The 17,640-nt window shown below is 37.2% G+C and overlaps 1 protein-coding gene across 4 annotated transcripts in view; it reads right to left on the reverse strand.

Annotated features, from left to right (window-relative positions):
* The window catches only part of TMEM184C (transmembrane protein 184C), a 44,190-nt gene extending 26,845 nt beyond the window's left edge, over positions 1-17,345 (reverse strand). For all 4 annotated transcript variants that reach the window (XR_012079865.1, XR_012079861.1, XM_072976061.1 and 1 more), the window contains exons 1-7: positions 16,589-17,345; positions 9,748-9,878; positions 9,613-9,649; positions 8,682-8,887; positions 3,769-3,843; positions 2,572-2,665; positions 752-864 (exon numbers count right to left, since the gene is read on the reverse strand). Coding sequence is in view for 2 of the 4 variants with exons in the window: in XM_072976061.1 (XP_072832162.1) it covers positions 752-864; positions 2,572-2,665; positions 3,769-3,843; positions 8,682-8,887; positions 9,613-9,649; positions 9,748-9,878; positions 16,589-16,711 (779 nt within the window). In the remaining 2 variants the exon portion in view is untranslated. The remainder of the gene's footprint in view (positions 1-751; positions 865-2,571; positions 2,666-3,768; positions 3,844-8,681; positions 8,888-9,612; positions 9,650-9,747; positions 9,879-16,588) is intronic.
* Positions 17,346-17,640: the final 295 nt, after the last annotated feature.

Below are 17,640 nucleotides of genomic sequence, written 5' to 3' on the forward strand. Positions count from 1 at the left end.
GCTTGTAACGGTAAAAAAAAAAAAAAAAAATTAGGAACAACCTAAACGTCAACAGGAGATTGACATTAGAAAGTGATAGCCGCACATCAGAATACTATGCGAAAATAAAAAAACCCAAGCAATAACAAAATATCCTCACTGTTACAAAGACCTGTACCTACAATACACTAACACATCACTGAGTTCTACAAGTTCTTATAGTATGAACTATTTCTTTGGAGTTTTATATATGACGTGCACCACAACGTCAATCATTTTTTTCTGGGTGGTGGGATTTCAAAGATTTTTCTCTTCCTCCTCTTTGTATTATTTGTGTATTATTAAATTTGGTGTATTTGTTTCTAGGCCCCTATCACCCACTCCTTTACTAAACTGGGACCATGTATAGTTTTGTTTTTTGTTTTAAAAAATATTTTTACTGATGAACATTGCCTCACATCATTAAATATTCTACATTATGTTTATCTCCAAACTGTAGAGTCTTCTCTTATATGAAAAGACCACAATTTATTTTAATGATTTTCTTAGTGTTGATACATTTAGTGACTCAAATTATTTCCTTATAAATGTTACAGTGACCATCTGATTATTTCTTTATGAAAAATCAAGAAGGGCTAAAAGGATGTACTTTTTAAAAGGTAAGTAGACATTTTAGTTCATCTTCTGTATTAAGACTAAAAAAATTCTCTCTAATCAACAAGTTTTATTGCTCTTTAGAAAATGAGAACATTTAAGAGAAAGCAACACTTACCAAAAAGAAACAAAAACCACCAGTTTTACACAAAGAAATTTGCCAACAGGTTGGATTGGACTTAGTTCTTCCTTCAGTACTTTGTAAAATAGCAGGAGACAATACATGGCAAACTAGAAGCAATTAAACAATTAAACTTCTTCAATAAGAACAAATATGGTATTAGAAATATTCAAGTTATAAACCAGAGACCTGGTACAGAATAAAGTTTCAGGCAACATTTTCTAGGCTTTATTATGCTTTTTTTTTCAGATTAACAAGCTTTTATAGTCTTCTGTGGATGAATATATATAATATGGAATTTCTCAGAGGAGAAACATCTTCCCTGAAAATTGTTTTAAGTATTCACTTACTGGGGCCCACAAAAAACACAATGAATAAGCGACTGCCATGAATGGAAGAAAAGGCTCTCATTCGACCAAATAAAATCATCTGTCTGCTTATAAATGACTTTTATACACAAATTATCATTCATTTTACAAGGGTTGAGCTTACTAACTAGTCTATCTTATGTAACACCGTATGCATGTTATTTGTAAGTCAACACATTAAATAAGTACTATTTCAATAAAACTGTGACCATAAAATTGGAAAGGAATCAGGGAAACAATTTTTCTTGAGGGCAGTATGTTAATCCAACTGAATTTACTTTTTAAAGATAAATGCTCAAGACATTATTAACTATTTTTAGAAATCAGTTGTAATTCGTGTAGAGTTGCACAGCAATAAACATTCTCCTAAAAGTTTATTTTCCCCATCATAAAATGCTCATTTAAAGTATTTTAGAATATGAAAGCAGTAAAGTATAAAGTTGTCCACAGGCCCACCATCCAACCATTCCTTTCCACACCTATAAGGTGGTTTTTAACAGGTATCAAGTAAATATAAAATTTTGTTGCCTGATTTTTTTCCCCCACTTAAAGTGCCCCTTTTCCACATATTTCATCAAATAACTGCCTAGTGTTTGGGCCGGTGGAAGCACCATTGTATATCTAACCAGTCCTGGTCACTAGGCTTCGGACTGTCACCAGACTTTTGCAATTACGAACAATGAGCTTTATATACAAAAATATTCAAAGCAAAAGTACTTCCGACCATTTCTTGAGGAGGCATTCCCAGAAATGGAGTTACTGGTTCCAGAGAATATGGACGTGTGGGAAAGCTTTGAATACACAGGAACTTAATTTTTATTATAAACCTCTAACACCACACATGCATACCACTGCACCGAAACTATTACTTTGCTGAAAGCATTGATTAAAAATTTTAAATAAAATGCACACTCTTAAGTTGAAGGGATCCAATAGTTAGATCTTTAGAGCATTTCAGCTTCTATAACATCATTTTAATCTTTTTAAAAATATATAGCATCATTAAAAAAACTTGGCATTCTCAGTTTTCTTTTTATTCCAAATACGAGACTTTTATACTCTCATTTTTATTCAAACCCTGTACTGCCATATGCCAATTAAATATTTTTCTTATAAATATGCCTAAGGTTTTTTTTTTTAAGGAGAGCACTGTTTTTATTTATGACATACGCACATAACCATGCGTTCGATACCAGAACGAAATGAAAACACAAGATCAATGTATAGGTTAACAGTCAGGTCAATGTATAAGTCAGCAAATAACTAACAAAGATATTGTATCTTTATGTATGTATAAAGATAAATGTTAAAGGTTCTTCAAGTTCTTCCTACAAATCAAGTTTCAGTATTAAAAAGTAACAATAAGTTTTATTTGGGAAGAAACTTCCCCTAAAAAAATTCAGAGTTATAGACACTGATTTAGTATGGCTGAAATGAATATTTACTTACCAACTGTGACATATTGTTTATTATAACCAAGTAAGTCCAAGCATTTGAAAAGGTGAAGTTCCCTTCATCATATATATGAAGCATCTCACAGATTCTAAAGCACAGTGAAAATGAGACAACTTTATGAATAACTAAATCAAAATATATTTTAAAATACAACATTGACAGTAATACTTAAATTCAGAAGTCAGTTTAAAAGATCCTGTAGATAATCACTTGATAGATTATCTAGTGATAAAGGTGGTTCAAAATTTAAAAGGAAAACATTTTTCCATAAACGTTACCATATGATTATTTCTCCAGCTTGAAGTAAATCCAAAAGACAAATACACTGAACTAGAATGGGTTAATTATTAGAGGCAAACAAATTATGCTGCCAGTTTCTCAAAAGCTTGACTGTTACAAACATATAATGCAGGCCTCCAACAACAACTGTAATTTTATCTCCCAAACTGTCTTGGAGGCAACTTCAATTATGACCCAGATCTAAGTGTTAAGTTATTTGATTACCCAATTTCTAAATAGCCAAGAAATAAAGCATGCCTTCAGAAATAAGTGAATTAGTCTTAATGCCAAGGTAAATGTCTGAAGAATTGCCAGCACAAAAGCAGAACAGAGAACTGAAGGCTTCCTTTACCTTTCTTCCCATCCCTCCTGTGAACAGAGACTGTTGGTTGTAACTAGCAGATAAAACATGCAATCTACCTGCTTTAAACTACCTGATGCTCTTAAATTTTTAGGGAATAGTTTTACTAGGTAGCTTAATGATACCCCATTTAACCTCAAGTGCTATGCCTTGACAGAATTCTTTAAAAAGAAAACTATGACTTCTTCTTTAGAATACAGTACTCATTTAGAAAATAAAACCACGCAATGACTCTGAAGTGGTTTACTTTAATGTCATGTACTAGATGTTTCTGTAAAACTGTGAACATTAATACTTGAAAAGAGTATTTTTAAAATGCTTTCTAAAAATATCTAGAGAGAGTATTATTTTGAAGAATTCTGTAGTGAATTCTATGAAAGGTTACCTTATTTGTTCTAATATAGCATGGTTTCTATATACTTTTTTTTAAATAACAGACTACATGTGTTACATACAAAACAGTTTTAACATGTTTTTCTACTCAGTTGTTTCCACTTAAGTAAGAGCATGAGGATTTAAAAAAAAATGGATAATAATATAACTTTACTTACAAAGCAAAGATTGTGGTGAATGGTCTGACAACTGTATACTGCAATACACCCAGTTTGCATCTAAACAGCAATACTCTGCCAGAGAAAAAGAACTTAGTTTTCATTTCAACTCATTTCAATTGTATCAGGTTTGTCCAAAGCCCCCAAATTAAAATCACTTTGACAAATGATGCCAGATTTATATTTAATCCTTTTAATTCAGTCATTCTAAATGGCTATTGGGAAAGAATGTGGATGCCCGCAAACAAGTTATTTAAATATATTTTAAAAATTATGTAACAATTGCATCTTCTGAAAGATCCCCCTCTCTGTGCACAGTCTCAAGTTCCTGAACAGCACAGCAGAGAACAAGAATGAAGAGCAGAAGTGGGTGCCTGTGTGGTTCTGGAAGAAAACTGAGCAGCAAATAAATTACGTGTAGGCTTGTGTATATGAAAGCATATTTAGAAAGTATTATTTACATTTAGGATTCAGTTTCTTTTCAAGCTTGGTGTTTCTGTATCATTCCAGAGATTATCATTGACTGTGAGCTCTGAATCAGATACTCTGAAAGGACAAAACAAAGATCCTGCATAGAACAGTTTTTATTCTATCACTGACGTCACTGAATGTACAGGGAAATTCACGAGGAGTAACAAACAAAACAAAAAAGTTCCAAAACATCAACTACCAAAAAAAAGGCTCTCTACCCGACAGCCTTGTGCAAGTAAGCCTTTAAAAAACCAAGTTGCTCTGAGGGCAAAAGTTTATGTAGCACTCCTTTATCAATCTTATGTATTACAAATCCTCTAATTTAAGAATTACATCGATACTGAGACGAAGGTGAGTCTGACATACAGACTGTGAGGTACTAGGCCACTAGGACTGAACAAAAAGCTGCTGGTGTTCTGTGTGCTGAGAGCCTTCCCGGTGCTGAGGTGGTTCACTCCCACCCCTCTGCGGAGGTGGGCCCGGGGCTGCACTTGGGCTTCTTGCAAGACCTTGTGATCAGAATGTCTGGGCCGTACATGCTGTGCTTCCGGCCCCACACTCCTTACAAAGTAAGTTAAGTGGGAGTTGGGTTACACCTACAGTGTTCCACGAGCTGATCATCAAATCAAACCTGAGACCACCATGGTGACTATGCAAATGTATTAAATAGTCAGATACCTTTGAAAGCTGTGGAGAATTAATGAACTGGAAGGTGTAGCTGAAGAAATTGCCCAGAATAGGAAAGGCTGAGACAAAGAGACAAATGTGAAAGGGAGTTACAAAGAACAGAACAGAATCAGAAGGTCTAACATGCACTCAAAGTTATAGAAGAGGACTGAAAGGCAAAATTGGAAGAGATTATGGCTGAGAACTTTTCAGAACTGATTGAAGACACGAATCTACAGACTGAGGCACACTGTAAATTAAGCAGGACTGAAAACAAAAACAAAATAACTTACATACTCCAGAGTGAAACTGCAAAACATCAAAGACAGGGAGGGTCTTAAAAATGCAGTTGGACATGTCACCTATAGTGGAACGATGATTAGCTTGACAGCAGAGGCTTAACAGTAACAACTGAAGCCAGAATTAGGTGGGATAAAATCTTCAAAATGTTTAGAAAACATTCCTGTCAGCAGAGAATTACATCCAGCAAAACTATCTTTCAAGAATGAGGGCAAAATAAAGACACTTTGGATAAGTATATGTGAGAAAATTTGCTACTGAGACACTGACACTAAAGGAACTTTTAAGTGAGCCAATGGAATAAACTGAAATTGCATTCCTACCTCACACAACATATGAAGAAAAAAGCAATGTGTTTATTAGTCTTAATGGAAAAAATATGAAATGTTTAGAAGAAAAGCACAGGAGAATGTTTCTGTAATCCTGTGGCTGGGAAGAATTTTTGGAGTAAGACACAAAAATACTTACTATAAATAAGACTGATAAATTCAACTATATTAAAATTCACTACAGCTTCCATTTATCAAAAGATATAATAAAAGTGCCAAAGCATGCCAAAAACTGGAAAAAGATATTTTTAAACACACATTAAATAAGGAATTAGTATCTAAACATATAAGGATCCCCTACAGACAGACAGCCCATTAAAAGAATCAGAAACAGCAACAATCATTCCCTAGAAAAGGAAATACAAATGGCTAAAAAACATTTTAAAAGTTGCTCAATCTCACTACTAATCAGGGAAATCAAGAGCACAGTGATACTTTGCACCCTCCTGACAGGCAAACATAAAGAGGTATGGGTATTTCTAAATATAGGTGAAGTTGTGGTTCAATGAGAAATATTTTCTACTGTTAATGGGAGAGTAATCTGGTACTGCCACTCTAGCAAACAATTTATCACAAACACAGTTGAACAAAACCTAAAAACCTAGCATATCTATTCCAAGGTATATGCCCTAGAGCAATTTTTTTCAAATTGTGTCAAATTCAACATGGGCTGTGACACAAATTTTAAAAACAAGAGGGAAGAAGGGAATACGTAATAAGAGTTAGTACTGTTTCATGAGAAAATCTCTTTCATAACTGTATTAAATCACTAGGTAAAATAAATGGTCCCCACCTCTCATACACAACATGTAACGTTCATTCAAAGAAAACTCATTGTGCTCACTGCTTATGTTACAGAAACCAGAACATAAAAAGCAGATTTAGTTTTATCATCGAAGGATAGGAAACTCCCCATGGCATTTGCATCTTAAACCAAAGCATCACACTGAATTATCCTAAACAGCAACAGCCTGATTAAACATCAGATATGTAACACCAGTCTTCCAGGAGAAGGAAACTAACTGGTAACCTACAATGTACTTACATACAAGAGAATGAGAAGTTTTATCGTTACTAAAACCATACCCCCAAACCGCATGATTCTGGTAAATGCTTAATGTCTTCAAAGGACAGAAAACCTGGGTTATAGTTACGGATGCACTGCTGATAGCGTTCAGGCAGCAGCTATCTCAGGAAAAAAAAAAGAAACCAACACAGAGATTAACAAGAATAAATGTTAACTGCTTGTGTGGTTAGGAACAAATGAATTGCACAAGCACAGACAAGGGGAATTTTGACCTTTAGCATCTTTTGAAAAAGGTTTTGGGTTTTAGTTGACCATTGCAAACTGTGATGAGCCAGCCTGAAAAGGCAGCTTGAGCCTCATCTCAGGTTCTGTGTTAATAGAAGAGTCCTGATCAAAGCCACGGCATCATCAGCATTATCACATTTACTGGATCACTGCACTCTCCTCCATCCAAGCCCACTTCCAATTCAGTCTACAAAGAGCCCAGTAAGCTTAGAAAATGAAACTTGGATACCAGTCTCCGCTTAACATCCTACAATGGCTTCTCACTTGACAATCTCTCTCCTTGACCAAACTTCAGACAGGGTTCCTCTGACATTTCTTTTCAACTCGGCATCATCTTTAGGCCCTGTCCTTGGCCTGTGAAGTCAGTCTGAGTAAAAAATCCTGCTAAGACATCCATCACCACCCGTCCCCCCACCCCAGTATCTGATTACTCTTGATATCCTACTTGACCAAGCTTCTCATTCCTCTCTTGATGTTCACTTGGCCTGCCTTTACCAAGATTCTTGTTATTTCATGGGCCATGAATCCCCCTACCCTTGATGTTTCCTCTTGTAATTTTCTGTCCAGTGACCGTCTCAATCTCTTTGGCTATGAATGTCTGTTTGTTCTTGTGTTTGGAGCTGAGCAGAGTATCCCTCCCCCCATCCCCAACCTACATGAGTTTTTCCTTGCTATCCTCATTCATAAACTCTTGTTCTTTTTCCTTCATAGTGTTTACTGAAATGAGTAACTATTTGTCTTCATTTAATTCCTAATCCTCTTAACCAAACTGTAGCTACCTGTTGTATGTACTAGGATATATCTACATGCTGGAACATACTAGGTGCTCAATACATATTTGTCAAGTAACACCTTGGGAGCTTATTATTTCAAACAGTCAGGGAGCTCCCTGTCCTTACAGGGGTGTAAGGAGAGACACTTATATTTAGTGCTGATGTTGTACAAATGGTTCTGTGTTGAATGGAAGACAATGTAGCTATTCCTAGGTCATATATCTAAACTAATTACTCCAAATCATTCCGGTTACCTTGGCTTGCAACTCTCACCTACATCCCCATCACTAACCAAGTCCTATTGATTCTCCAGTTTCATTCTCTTACTCTTTCCTTTCTGTTCCAATTTCATACGCCTCCTCTTCAGCTTATTTTACAAATCAACTACTATAATACCCTCCTAATTTACTTCCCCTTTGGATTCTTCTCCTAATGCATCCTGTATAGTACTGCAAGATTAATCTTTCTAAAATGCTGTCTTCAAATGTTACCTTGCCGACAAATATCCAATGGTTCATTCGTACAGTAAATGCAATGCTAGCTTCAAGTAAAGTTTTCAGGCTTTATTTTTTATTTTCCTTTACTGTCCTAAATGGATGTATAATAAGGCTAACTAATTTATATATTACTAGGATAAAGATTGCTGTTTGTTGTTTTTATTTCATATCAAATGCTACTTCCCCACCTAGACTATTTTCTTGGGTCTTAGATCTGATTTTGCCATCGACTAACTATGTGATCTTGAGTTAGTTAATCTCTACAGACTCTGGCTCCCAATTTTAAAAGGATGTTGATTAAGTGATTTCCAAAGTCTCCCTCCCCCATTAATATTTTAAGTTTTCTACTTAGGATGAACAATGTAAAAGAGACTAACTTACATGTGTATATTACAAAAATGTGTTTTGTTAGTCTTCAAACTTGAATATGAACTACATAAGGGTAGGGACTCTCTTACACTTTTTGTCCTGCATAAGTACTTAACACACTGCTTTGCAGAAAAATGATATTTCAATCTGCTTAAGCAATCCCAAACATAAGAGAATTAAAACCAAACATACTTACTCTCCCATAGTCCATGGTGGACAGCAACATAAAGGAGGTAAATGTTTCTGCTGATCTTTGGCTTCAAGGATTAATACCAGATTTGGATACCGGTTAGTTAGATAATTGGTAAGGAATCCCATAAAGTTGTAAATGACATAAGCTTCATAACATTCTCTGCAGGTATCCACGTATATTGCAATGCTGGGATATTTCAAAGCTATCCACTATGAAAAAGCACAGATGTTAAAAATAGTTGCAGCTACAATAAAATGAATTACCATTCCAACGCATGGTACTCACAGTAAGTCTACTTTTAAACTTAAGGTGTCTTGTCACATACTTGCATCAACTTTTCTAAATTTTTTCATTATGAGGACTACCAGATAATCTGTGAAAGGAGTTTTTAAAAGCAATAAACACCTTGGATATTGGTAAACAAAAACATTTGTGTTGGGGGTAAATAATGAACATGAAGAGAGAAGTTGAATTATGTACTTGAGTTTTTAAATATAATCCGAAATTTTTACTGACACGATCATAGAAAATGATGTTAAGGACATTTTCTTTATATTTAATCAAATTAAAGCAGTTATCTGTAACAGCTGCATGTATTAGAATCCATTAGGGAAGGTTTCTGTTTTGGTCCAAATAAAAGATATAATAAATAAAAAGGATGACAATGTAATTTTAAATATTACATCTTTAAAGGACTAAGAACTACAAATCCGAGATTTTAAAAGATTAAGCAAAGAAAACAAACTATAGATTTTTAAAACATCTGCCTTTTCTATGGTTATACTTTATCTTCTTAATTAACATTAAATACAAGCGAACCTTTTCACTTACTAATCTAACTCCTTATTGCCAAATAACATATTTTTATTACCTTAATTATGTTAGTATCATCAAACAAGTTCTTAGTTAATGAGATAAAATGAAGCATACTTACACTATCTAAACTGTATATGGGTACCATCCAAAGAATCCTATTTGGAAAGCAAAACATAAATTTAAAACATTTTACATCATATTTATGAGACAAGCCAACACAACACTAGTAGAATCAAAACAAATGAAATTTTACCTTATTATTGGTTTCTGTAGTTCCGGCTGTGTATAATGTACTAAATGTTGCAATATTCCCCAAAGCGATATAGGTATAGTCAACAGCAAAAAGATTAAAGCAATAAACCAAGCCTTGGTGTGTATTCCAACCTTAAGAAGCAAAGAACATATCAGTATAAATTCCCTGCTATTAAAACTAAAGAGCTAAGTAAAATATTCATATTTAAAAATTTTAATTTATTTTATTATTAATGAGGCTCAATATTTTCCAAGTGACTAGTGGCATTTTTATTTCTCTTCAATAAACAGCCTATTTTCTGCTTTTGCGGAAGGAAGGGGAGGGTTCTTCCTCATGAGGCTGAACACTTCCTCATGGGGCCTTCTGTAACAGGGCTCTACGCATTAAAAACATTAACATCATGTCATTTCTCCCTAGCTTGTTATTTGCCTTTTATATTTGATTATTGTAACTGAAGATGTACAGAAGTTTTAAAGCTTTCTGCAAGTCAAATCTAAAAATCTTTTTCTGGCTTATTCCTTTGCTTTTACATCTAGATCAAAATCTACCAACATTTTCTGTCAATTTTATTGTTGCCCAGCATGTCAGTAGAACAGAGTGAGTGCTGACTATTTGCCTGATACTTGGCTAAGCTCTTTACACACATCCTGTCTTTTAACCCTCCCACTTGCTAAGCACTGCCACAAACACCGTCCAGGGGAACCGTGCTGATACGTGATGCCCCTCTTTCACACAACAGTATCAACTTGGGACACTACATTTTTTTTAAGATTTAAGATTTAATTTCAACTTCTGATCAATATTTTATCCTTTAAAAGCTCAATTCCTAAAAATACACTTTGAACAACCCCATCCTAAGGGTTGAAGTAATCTACTTGTTTTCTGGTAAAAACAAATTTAGCTGAACCTCTGTTCTACCTGAGGGGCCACTGGGAATGAATTTTATATTAATTTGTACTCCTGCCTTGAAGAATGTGAATATTTTTGATTATAAAAAAATGCAAATACCGACTTTTTAAAGTAAAACGGCGGGCATTTTTAGTACCTGGTAACATAAAGACCTGTTGTATTTCTTTACATTCACAATAAAATGTCATAAAAGGAAAGTATTTTTAGTACTTGAGTTCGAACAGTTCATGAGAATAGAACTGATGCCTGCAACTTGTAGTATTTACTGTTATGCACAAGATTTTTTCTCCATCAAGGGTCAAGGATTAAAGAAGTAGAAAACAAAAGTATAGAGAACCAATGTATTTTTACAATGAATTTCTATATTAAACTGTATGGAAAACGTGAAAGCAGATATAGAAGTCTTGCTGACTGCTGGAGGTTAATCAAAGCAGTAAGTCAAAAGCAAATACGTAGAGGTGAAGGTTCTGAAAAGAATGTCTGAGCAATAATTTTCCAGAGATTTTTGCTTGGCACAATTTCATTTAAGATTCAGGGCTCATTTTAATGATGATGCCATCATCATCAGATACTCCAGGCCTTCTTTATTATGTGATCATTAAGAACAGTCTTGCCAAGCAAGTTTAATGCCCACATTTGTTTGTGTGGTTGCCTTAGTGCCAAAAGGTAGAACCTGGGGGTAGCCTTAAGAGAAACAGGATGTGGTTGTGACTAATGAAGGCCAAGCATCCTCAGTGTGCTGTAAGGAAGAAAACTCTTTTTCAAACGATCATGAAACAAGTGACTGGAAAATTGAGTCATTTCAGTAGCGTGATTCCAAATGTAAAAAATCTTGCATCATGGAATTAGTACCAGTTTTATACTGCAATTTAGTTTCAGAAAAACATCATCTGTTCGCCTTAATGCCACTAATTTGAATCACTGGTTTTATAACTGTTTTGATTTTTGAGCTATATAAAAAGCTATATGCATAAGAAATGTAACCTATTTTATGTGTGTACATATTTAGGTGACATGATAATAAAATAACTCTAGAATCTACAGATATTATTAATATGATTATTACATTTATTTTAATTTAATTTACATTTACCTCTAAATAAATTATTCACACTGGAGACACATTGATAGGAGGATCTCATTAATAGTAAACTTATCAGCCACGAGTAGGGTTTTTTTTTTTTTGCTCACAAAACAAGGACATAAGTAGTGTAGCTTTTTTTCCTAAGGTAACTTGAAGAAAGTAGAGAGGAAGGAAAAAAACCATTAAAGACAAGCATCCAGGAGTGAGTTGATGACTGCAGAGCAACGTGACATCACAGGTGCACTGAGCTTCTGTGACCTCTATTATATGTGCTCAGTCGAGTAAGAGAGGGAGAGACATGGTTTGAACAGCGCACATGGTCATCATGCCTCTCCAGCGGTGAGTATGTGCCCCACCATGGGCATGGGACGGGCTATCCAAACCTGCAGCTTTCTGCAACCTCAGTTCCCCCTGTGTGAGCACCGTGATTCTAGTGCTTAAAAAACAAGGACTTTTCATATAAAACTGTCCCTTAATATGCCAACTACTTTTTCTAGTGCTCGATCAGAGGCACATAACTCTGCTTTAGGTGTTCCATTGAAAACCTAATCCCAACTAAAATGCTGTTCCACAAGAAACAGCCACTCTGCAATAACAGTGATGATATTTTAAAAACAACAGTGGTAATTAGGGCTTACTGAGCACCTACCATGTGCCGGGCACAGTGTTAAGCATTTTAAAGACATAAACTCATCTAGGGAATAATGATGAAAAGGATGATAAGGAGATTGTATATTAAGCACTTAGTGCAGTGGTACTTCTGCCACTTACGTGTCTCAGTTTTCCCATCTGTAAAATAGGGATAACTCCTATGCTTCAGGGTTTTAAAGAAGATTATATTAAATTATACCTTATCCTAGGGACACGCACTAGTTAGTGTCTCTAACACCTTAACAACAACAACAAAAAAACACAACAGGGGGGAAAAGAAACCCTGCCTTAATCCACACTCCTCTATGTACTGTGCCATTCATTTTTCAGGCCCTCTGAGTCAAAATACTCAAAACAAACAAAATGAACAAACACTTGTCTTCATATCCTGATACCAATTCTTCACTCCACATTGATTCTTCAAACAACACCCTCTAAGCTCCGGCCCTGACACCTCCATTGAAACCAGGATGAGTACCGCAAATGACCCTCCTATCTTGTGAAAATCAATGGGCGTCTCAGCGGCACCAGACTGTTCACTACTTTGTCCTTCTTGAGACAATCTCCTGTTCTGGCTCCCAGCACTCTATTCCCCACTGGCTGCTGCTTTTTTTTTTTTTTAAGTTCTTATTCTTCTACTTGACCTCTAAATGCTGGTGCTAGGTCCTCGGCCTTTTCTTCTTCCCCTTCATAATCTCATCCATCCTTATGCCTTTAAACACCATCTCTGTTCTGACAACTCTTACATTTGTATCTGCAGCTCGAACCTTTCCAAGCCCTCGACTTGCATGTCCAACTGCACAGCTGACATGCCCACACGATATACCTAAGTGTCCAAAGCAGAACTCAAATTCTCTCAGACCAGTCCCTGTCCATCGATTTTCCATCTTGGTCACTAGCATCACCATTTACCCTGTGGTTTAGACATAAACCTCAGAGTGCTTCTTGATTTCTCCCTTTCTCTCACTGCCTCTCCTCCCCAGTCCAATCCACCATCAGGTCCTGTTTCTTCACTTCCAATGATACTTAAAATTCAGTTTTCCATCTCTATATCTGCCATTCTGACTTGCACCAAAAGTCATTATAGCCCAGGCACCTAATACCTCTGAACTACTTTAAGGAGCCTTCCAGCATCTCTTCACGTCCACTTAATTTTCCATAGGCTGCTAGAGTTGTCTTTTGAAGATGTGTAATAATGTTGCCCTGCCTGTTCATTTCTTAGATCTTTTCGAGTTTCCTCCATAGCATTTTATATAATTTTATTTTATTGATTTGTTTTTGTTGGCTGTGTTCATCTCCACCACTAAGTTCCATGAAAGTAGGTGCAGTTTCTCCAACTATATTAGAATACAAGCCTGATTTATCATTGGGACTCAAATAATCATTTATTAAGTATCAGACACTTGGGCAGAAGGAGAAAATAAAGTTAAGTAAAATAAAGGGTGAAAGTATAGCTCAAGTGGTAGAGCGCATGCTTAGCATGCATGAGGTCCTGGTTTCAATCCCCAGTACCGCCTCCAAAATAAATAAATAAATAAACCTAACTACCCCACCCCTCAAAATAAATAAATTCTATAAAATAAGTAAAATATATATTGTGTTAGATCCTGGTGTGGTAGAGGCCCAGGAACTGAGGAGAGAAAGTCCAAGGAAGATGGGAGGTGGGGTGCTGGGGTGGGTATCAAGTCATGCTGGGCCTTGATGCCATAGTCAGGGATACTGGCTTTTAATCTGGGACTAGGAGTGAATGGAAAATTTTGAGAAAAGGCCACACATAATGTGACTTAATGTTTTAACTGGATACTTTGGCAGGTGTGTTCAGAAGAGCCCTGGCAATACATGATGAGAATTTGGCTCAGGGTGTTAGCAGGGGAGACTGCAGACCTGAAATTTTTCCTTAAAACCTGGTACTTAAAAAGTACAGTTGAAATCAATAATGAAATAAAATTCACATCTTAAGGCTAGACAAGAAAAATTTACACAAAAAACTTTCTCAGTCCTGTGGCCTCCCCCGTCCCCTCTAGTGTGCACTGTGCACCTGCATCATAACCAGACCTCCCCATTGGCAGGAGTACCTGTGCAACCATAAACATCACTTTTTCTCCTTCTGGCACCAGTCATGTAATGCCTTAGAAGATAACATCCTTTCTCAATTGTGAAAGGGTCACGATGACCCATCACTTGCCTTCTAAGTACAGACATCTTTGGTGAATTTTATGCACAATGCCAATATATCGTTTCCTTTAAAGACAGTGACTGGTGCTGATCAGAGTGGTCAGATGACCTGGGGAGATACTGGCCTGCACCTAAAGGAAGTTCTTAGCTCAAATACTTATGACCTTATTAATGTTACTAACTATATTACTTGTATTCTGTCTGTTTTACAAGATTATTGTTTTTTGCATTACCAAATGTGTGACTGAGCCTCAGATAAAATTAATGATTAGGTGACTTGAAATGATTGACCAAATATACAGTTCTATAAGATTGTAATAGCATGACTCTAGATCTGGGAAGAAGCAATAAGACGGAACCATTTCCTGGACCATAAAAGACTAGTGAGACAGGTGGTCCAGAGGCTTTTGGCTACTGTTAAGAGGGCCTCGTCCAGTAATAGCACATTGAGTGGCTTATCAGCAAAATCCTCACCTGGCTGTGGGACAAACTTGTCATGAAATGCCTCCCAAACCTTGGGAGAAATTAAGACTGAAAGGGAAGGGACTGTAAAATAAAGAATGCTGCCCACCATCCAGTTCTACAAGAATCAAGTCATTAGCCACTGTGGTCACTGAAAAGCTGACCTACACTACACCCTGAAAGGAACTGGGGGTAAGATCCAGATGAGGCACTCTGTGCTCTGGGAAAACTGGCAGAATGGGCCTTCAAATTGGTATTTTCAGGAGAAACTTTAATGAACCTGGATTCTTGCATCGTCACATACTTAGGTAAGCACTAAAGCTATTAAGATGTCTGTTCCTCGTGAGTAGCAGCAACCATCTACTGAGATGTGTGCTTGACTGCATGTATTGCTGCCCCGCACCAAAATCACACATATGCTGGCTTCCCCCTTTATCTCTTCGGAACAGTTCTTAGAGCTCTCGGAGAGGCTGTCTCCTGGGCTATAAGCCTCAGTTTGGCTCAAATAAACTTTTCCATTTCTTCCTCAGATTGACTATTAATTTTTTCCATTGACACTAACACCTAAGAGAAGTCTCAAGATAGGTTATTATACATATTATTAATCTTAAAAGTAGTTTCTATACTTCAAAGTAAGAAATACTCCAAAGAAATCCCTATTTGTATTAAGATATCTATACTTGAATTTTGTTAGACAAATTATGGCAATAACTTAAATATCTAATAAATGGGAAACGATGCAGTGTAATGTTACATAACATTAAAAACAACTACATGGACTATGTTAGTATGGGAAAGTCAACAAAAAATACTTAAGTGAACATACAGAAAACAAACATATTAAATACATTTCATTTAATTGTATAAAAATCATTTCCACATAAAAAGCCTAAAAAAACCCCATGGTCTTGTCATAACTCATGTGAAATAGTTGTTTCTAAGTAAAAATACGCCAGGTTCTTATTAACTTCAAACTTAAAGTTTACTACAATTTTTATAAAGCACTTAGTTAAGTATTTACCTGGGGCGGGGAGGTCTTTCAGCTTTTACTACTTTACTGATATCATAATAAGAATGACATCAAAAAATATACAAAGGACTTTTTGCAAAACTTTGTTGGTTAAGAGTTAATTGCTAAAGTAAAAACAAACAACAAAGTTAAACCAACTCGCGTCCTTTTAATCCAGGAAGCTAGTTAAATGCTAATAAAATTCAACACCTGGTCTTTAAAGTGGATCTAGTTAAGTCTAATATTTGAATAGATCAGATTTCAGGAATAAAGTTACCTTACTTTCAGGGAATTGATAAATGCTTGCAAACAGTGCCCTCCGAAGACGCTACCTTAATATATCCTATTTTCTCGGCCCTTCCTCCACCCGTAGAAAGCTCTGAAAAACTGTGAACAACCAGAAACAACAGGTTTATGTCCTAAGACTGGGTTCATTACATGACGTGGTTTTCAGGATATCAAGTCTGGAGCGTCCGGGCAAAAATAGGATCCCTTAGATGGGGCGGACGGTAGAAGAAAGGATAGAGGCGGATGGTGAGGGACCCTCTTACCTCCAGTTTCTGTAATTTCCACATGCACAGGGGAACGGCAACCACTATGGACACCAGGTAGATGACCACCGCTAAAGGTCGAATCCACTGTCTCCAGTTCCTCCAGGTGCAAGTGCAAGGCATGTTTTCGCATAAATCAGCTCCGAGTAGCGAGGGAAGAGAGCTCAAAGGAGACTGTTACGGGAACCCCTGTTCTTTGGCTGTTCTGTCGACTCGCATACTACGGAAAAACAGCCGTTGGGTGACTTATTCAGCAGCTCGAACCGTCTCCTTGGCCCACGCTGTGCATTCTGCTTCTGCTGCTGCTGCTGCTGCTGCTGCCGCTGCCGTTGCCGCTGCTGCCGTCACAAATGCGGCCGCTCAAGATGCTACCGGGGAGCAGTGCGGGCAGCATTCTTTCCTCTCTACCGTGCATCCACCCAGTTCTTCCGCGGTGGGATCCCCGGCAGAGCTGCTCCCCTCACCCCGGGATCGCTCGGAGCTCCCCCTGCAGCATGGCCTCGACGGGAGCGGCACAGAGCCGGACCGGCCTGTAAGGACCCTGCACACAGCTCGGTTCTGCCCCGCGGCTGCCTGCCCGCTCACTCTTTTCTTGGGCGGTAGAGCTTCCTTCCTCCCCAGTTCGCAGGCGTTTCCTTGCCGGATTCTGCTGATAGATAAGGGGCGATAACTCAAACCCGCTGGCCCCAGGATGTCTTCACTCGTTCGTACCGGACATTCCCCCAAGGCGGAATCCAAGGCCAAACCAGGGCTTCCGCTTCCGCCCCCTGCTTAATGAGGTTGGTGATTCGTCGACAGCGCCAAGCTAGGCCCACCTCATCCGGTTCATCCCGTACTCTCTGATTGGTCATTTGAAGGGGGTGGGGTTGTAGGGATGCGTATTTACGTTACAAGGTTGGAAGCAGAGGAGGTTCGGGGAAGTTGTGGAATCTCTGTCGGGTGGATCAGTGGCCCATGAGGATTCTGCAAGCTGTACAGAGCGTTTGAGAACACTTGAGGAACCCCTACTCCATTGTTCTGCTGACTATATTCCAGCTTTAAGAAAGCCTGGG

This window comes from Vicugna pacos, chromosome 2 (assembly GCF_048564905.1).
Source record: "Vicugna pacos chromosome 2, VicPac4, whole genome shotgun sequence".
Classification (NCBI taxonomy): domain Eukaryota; kingdom Metazoa; phylum Chordata; class Mammalia; order Artiodactyla; family Camelidae; genus Vicugna; species Vicugna pacos.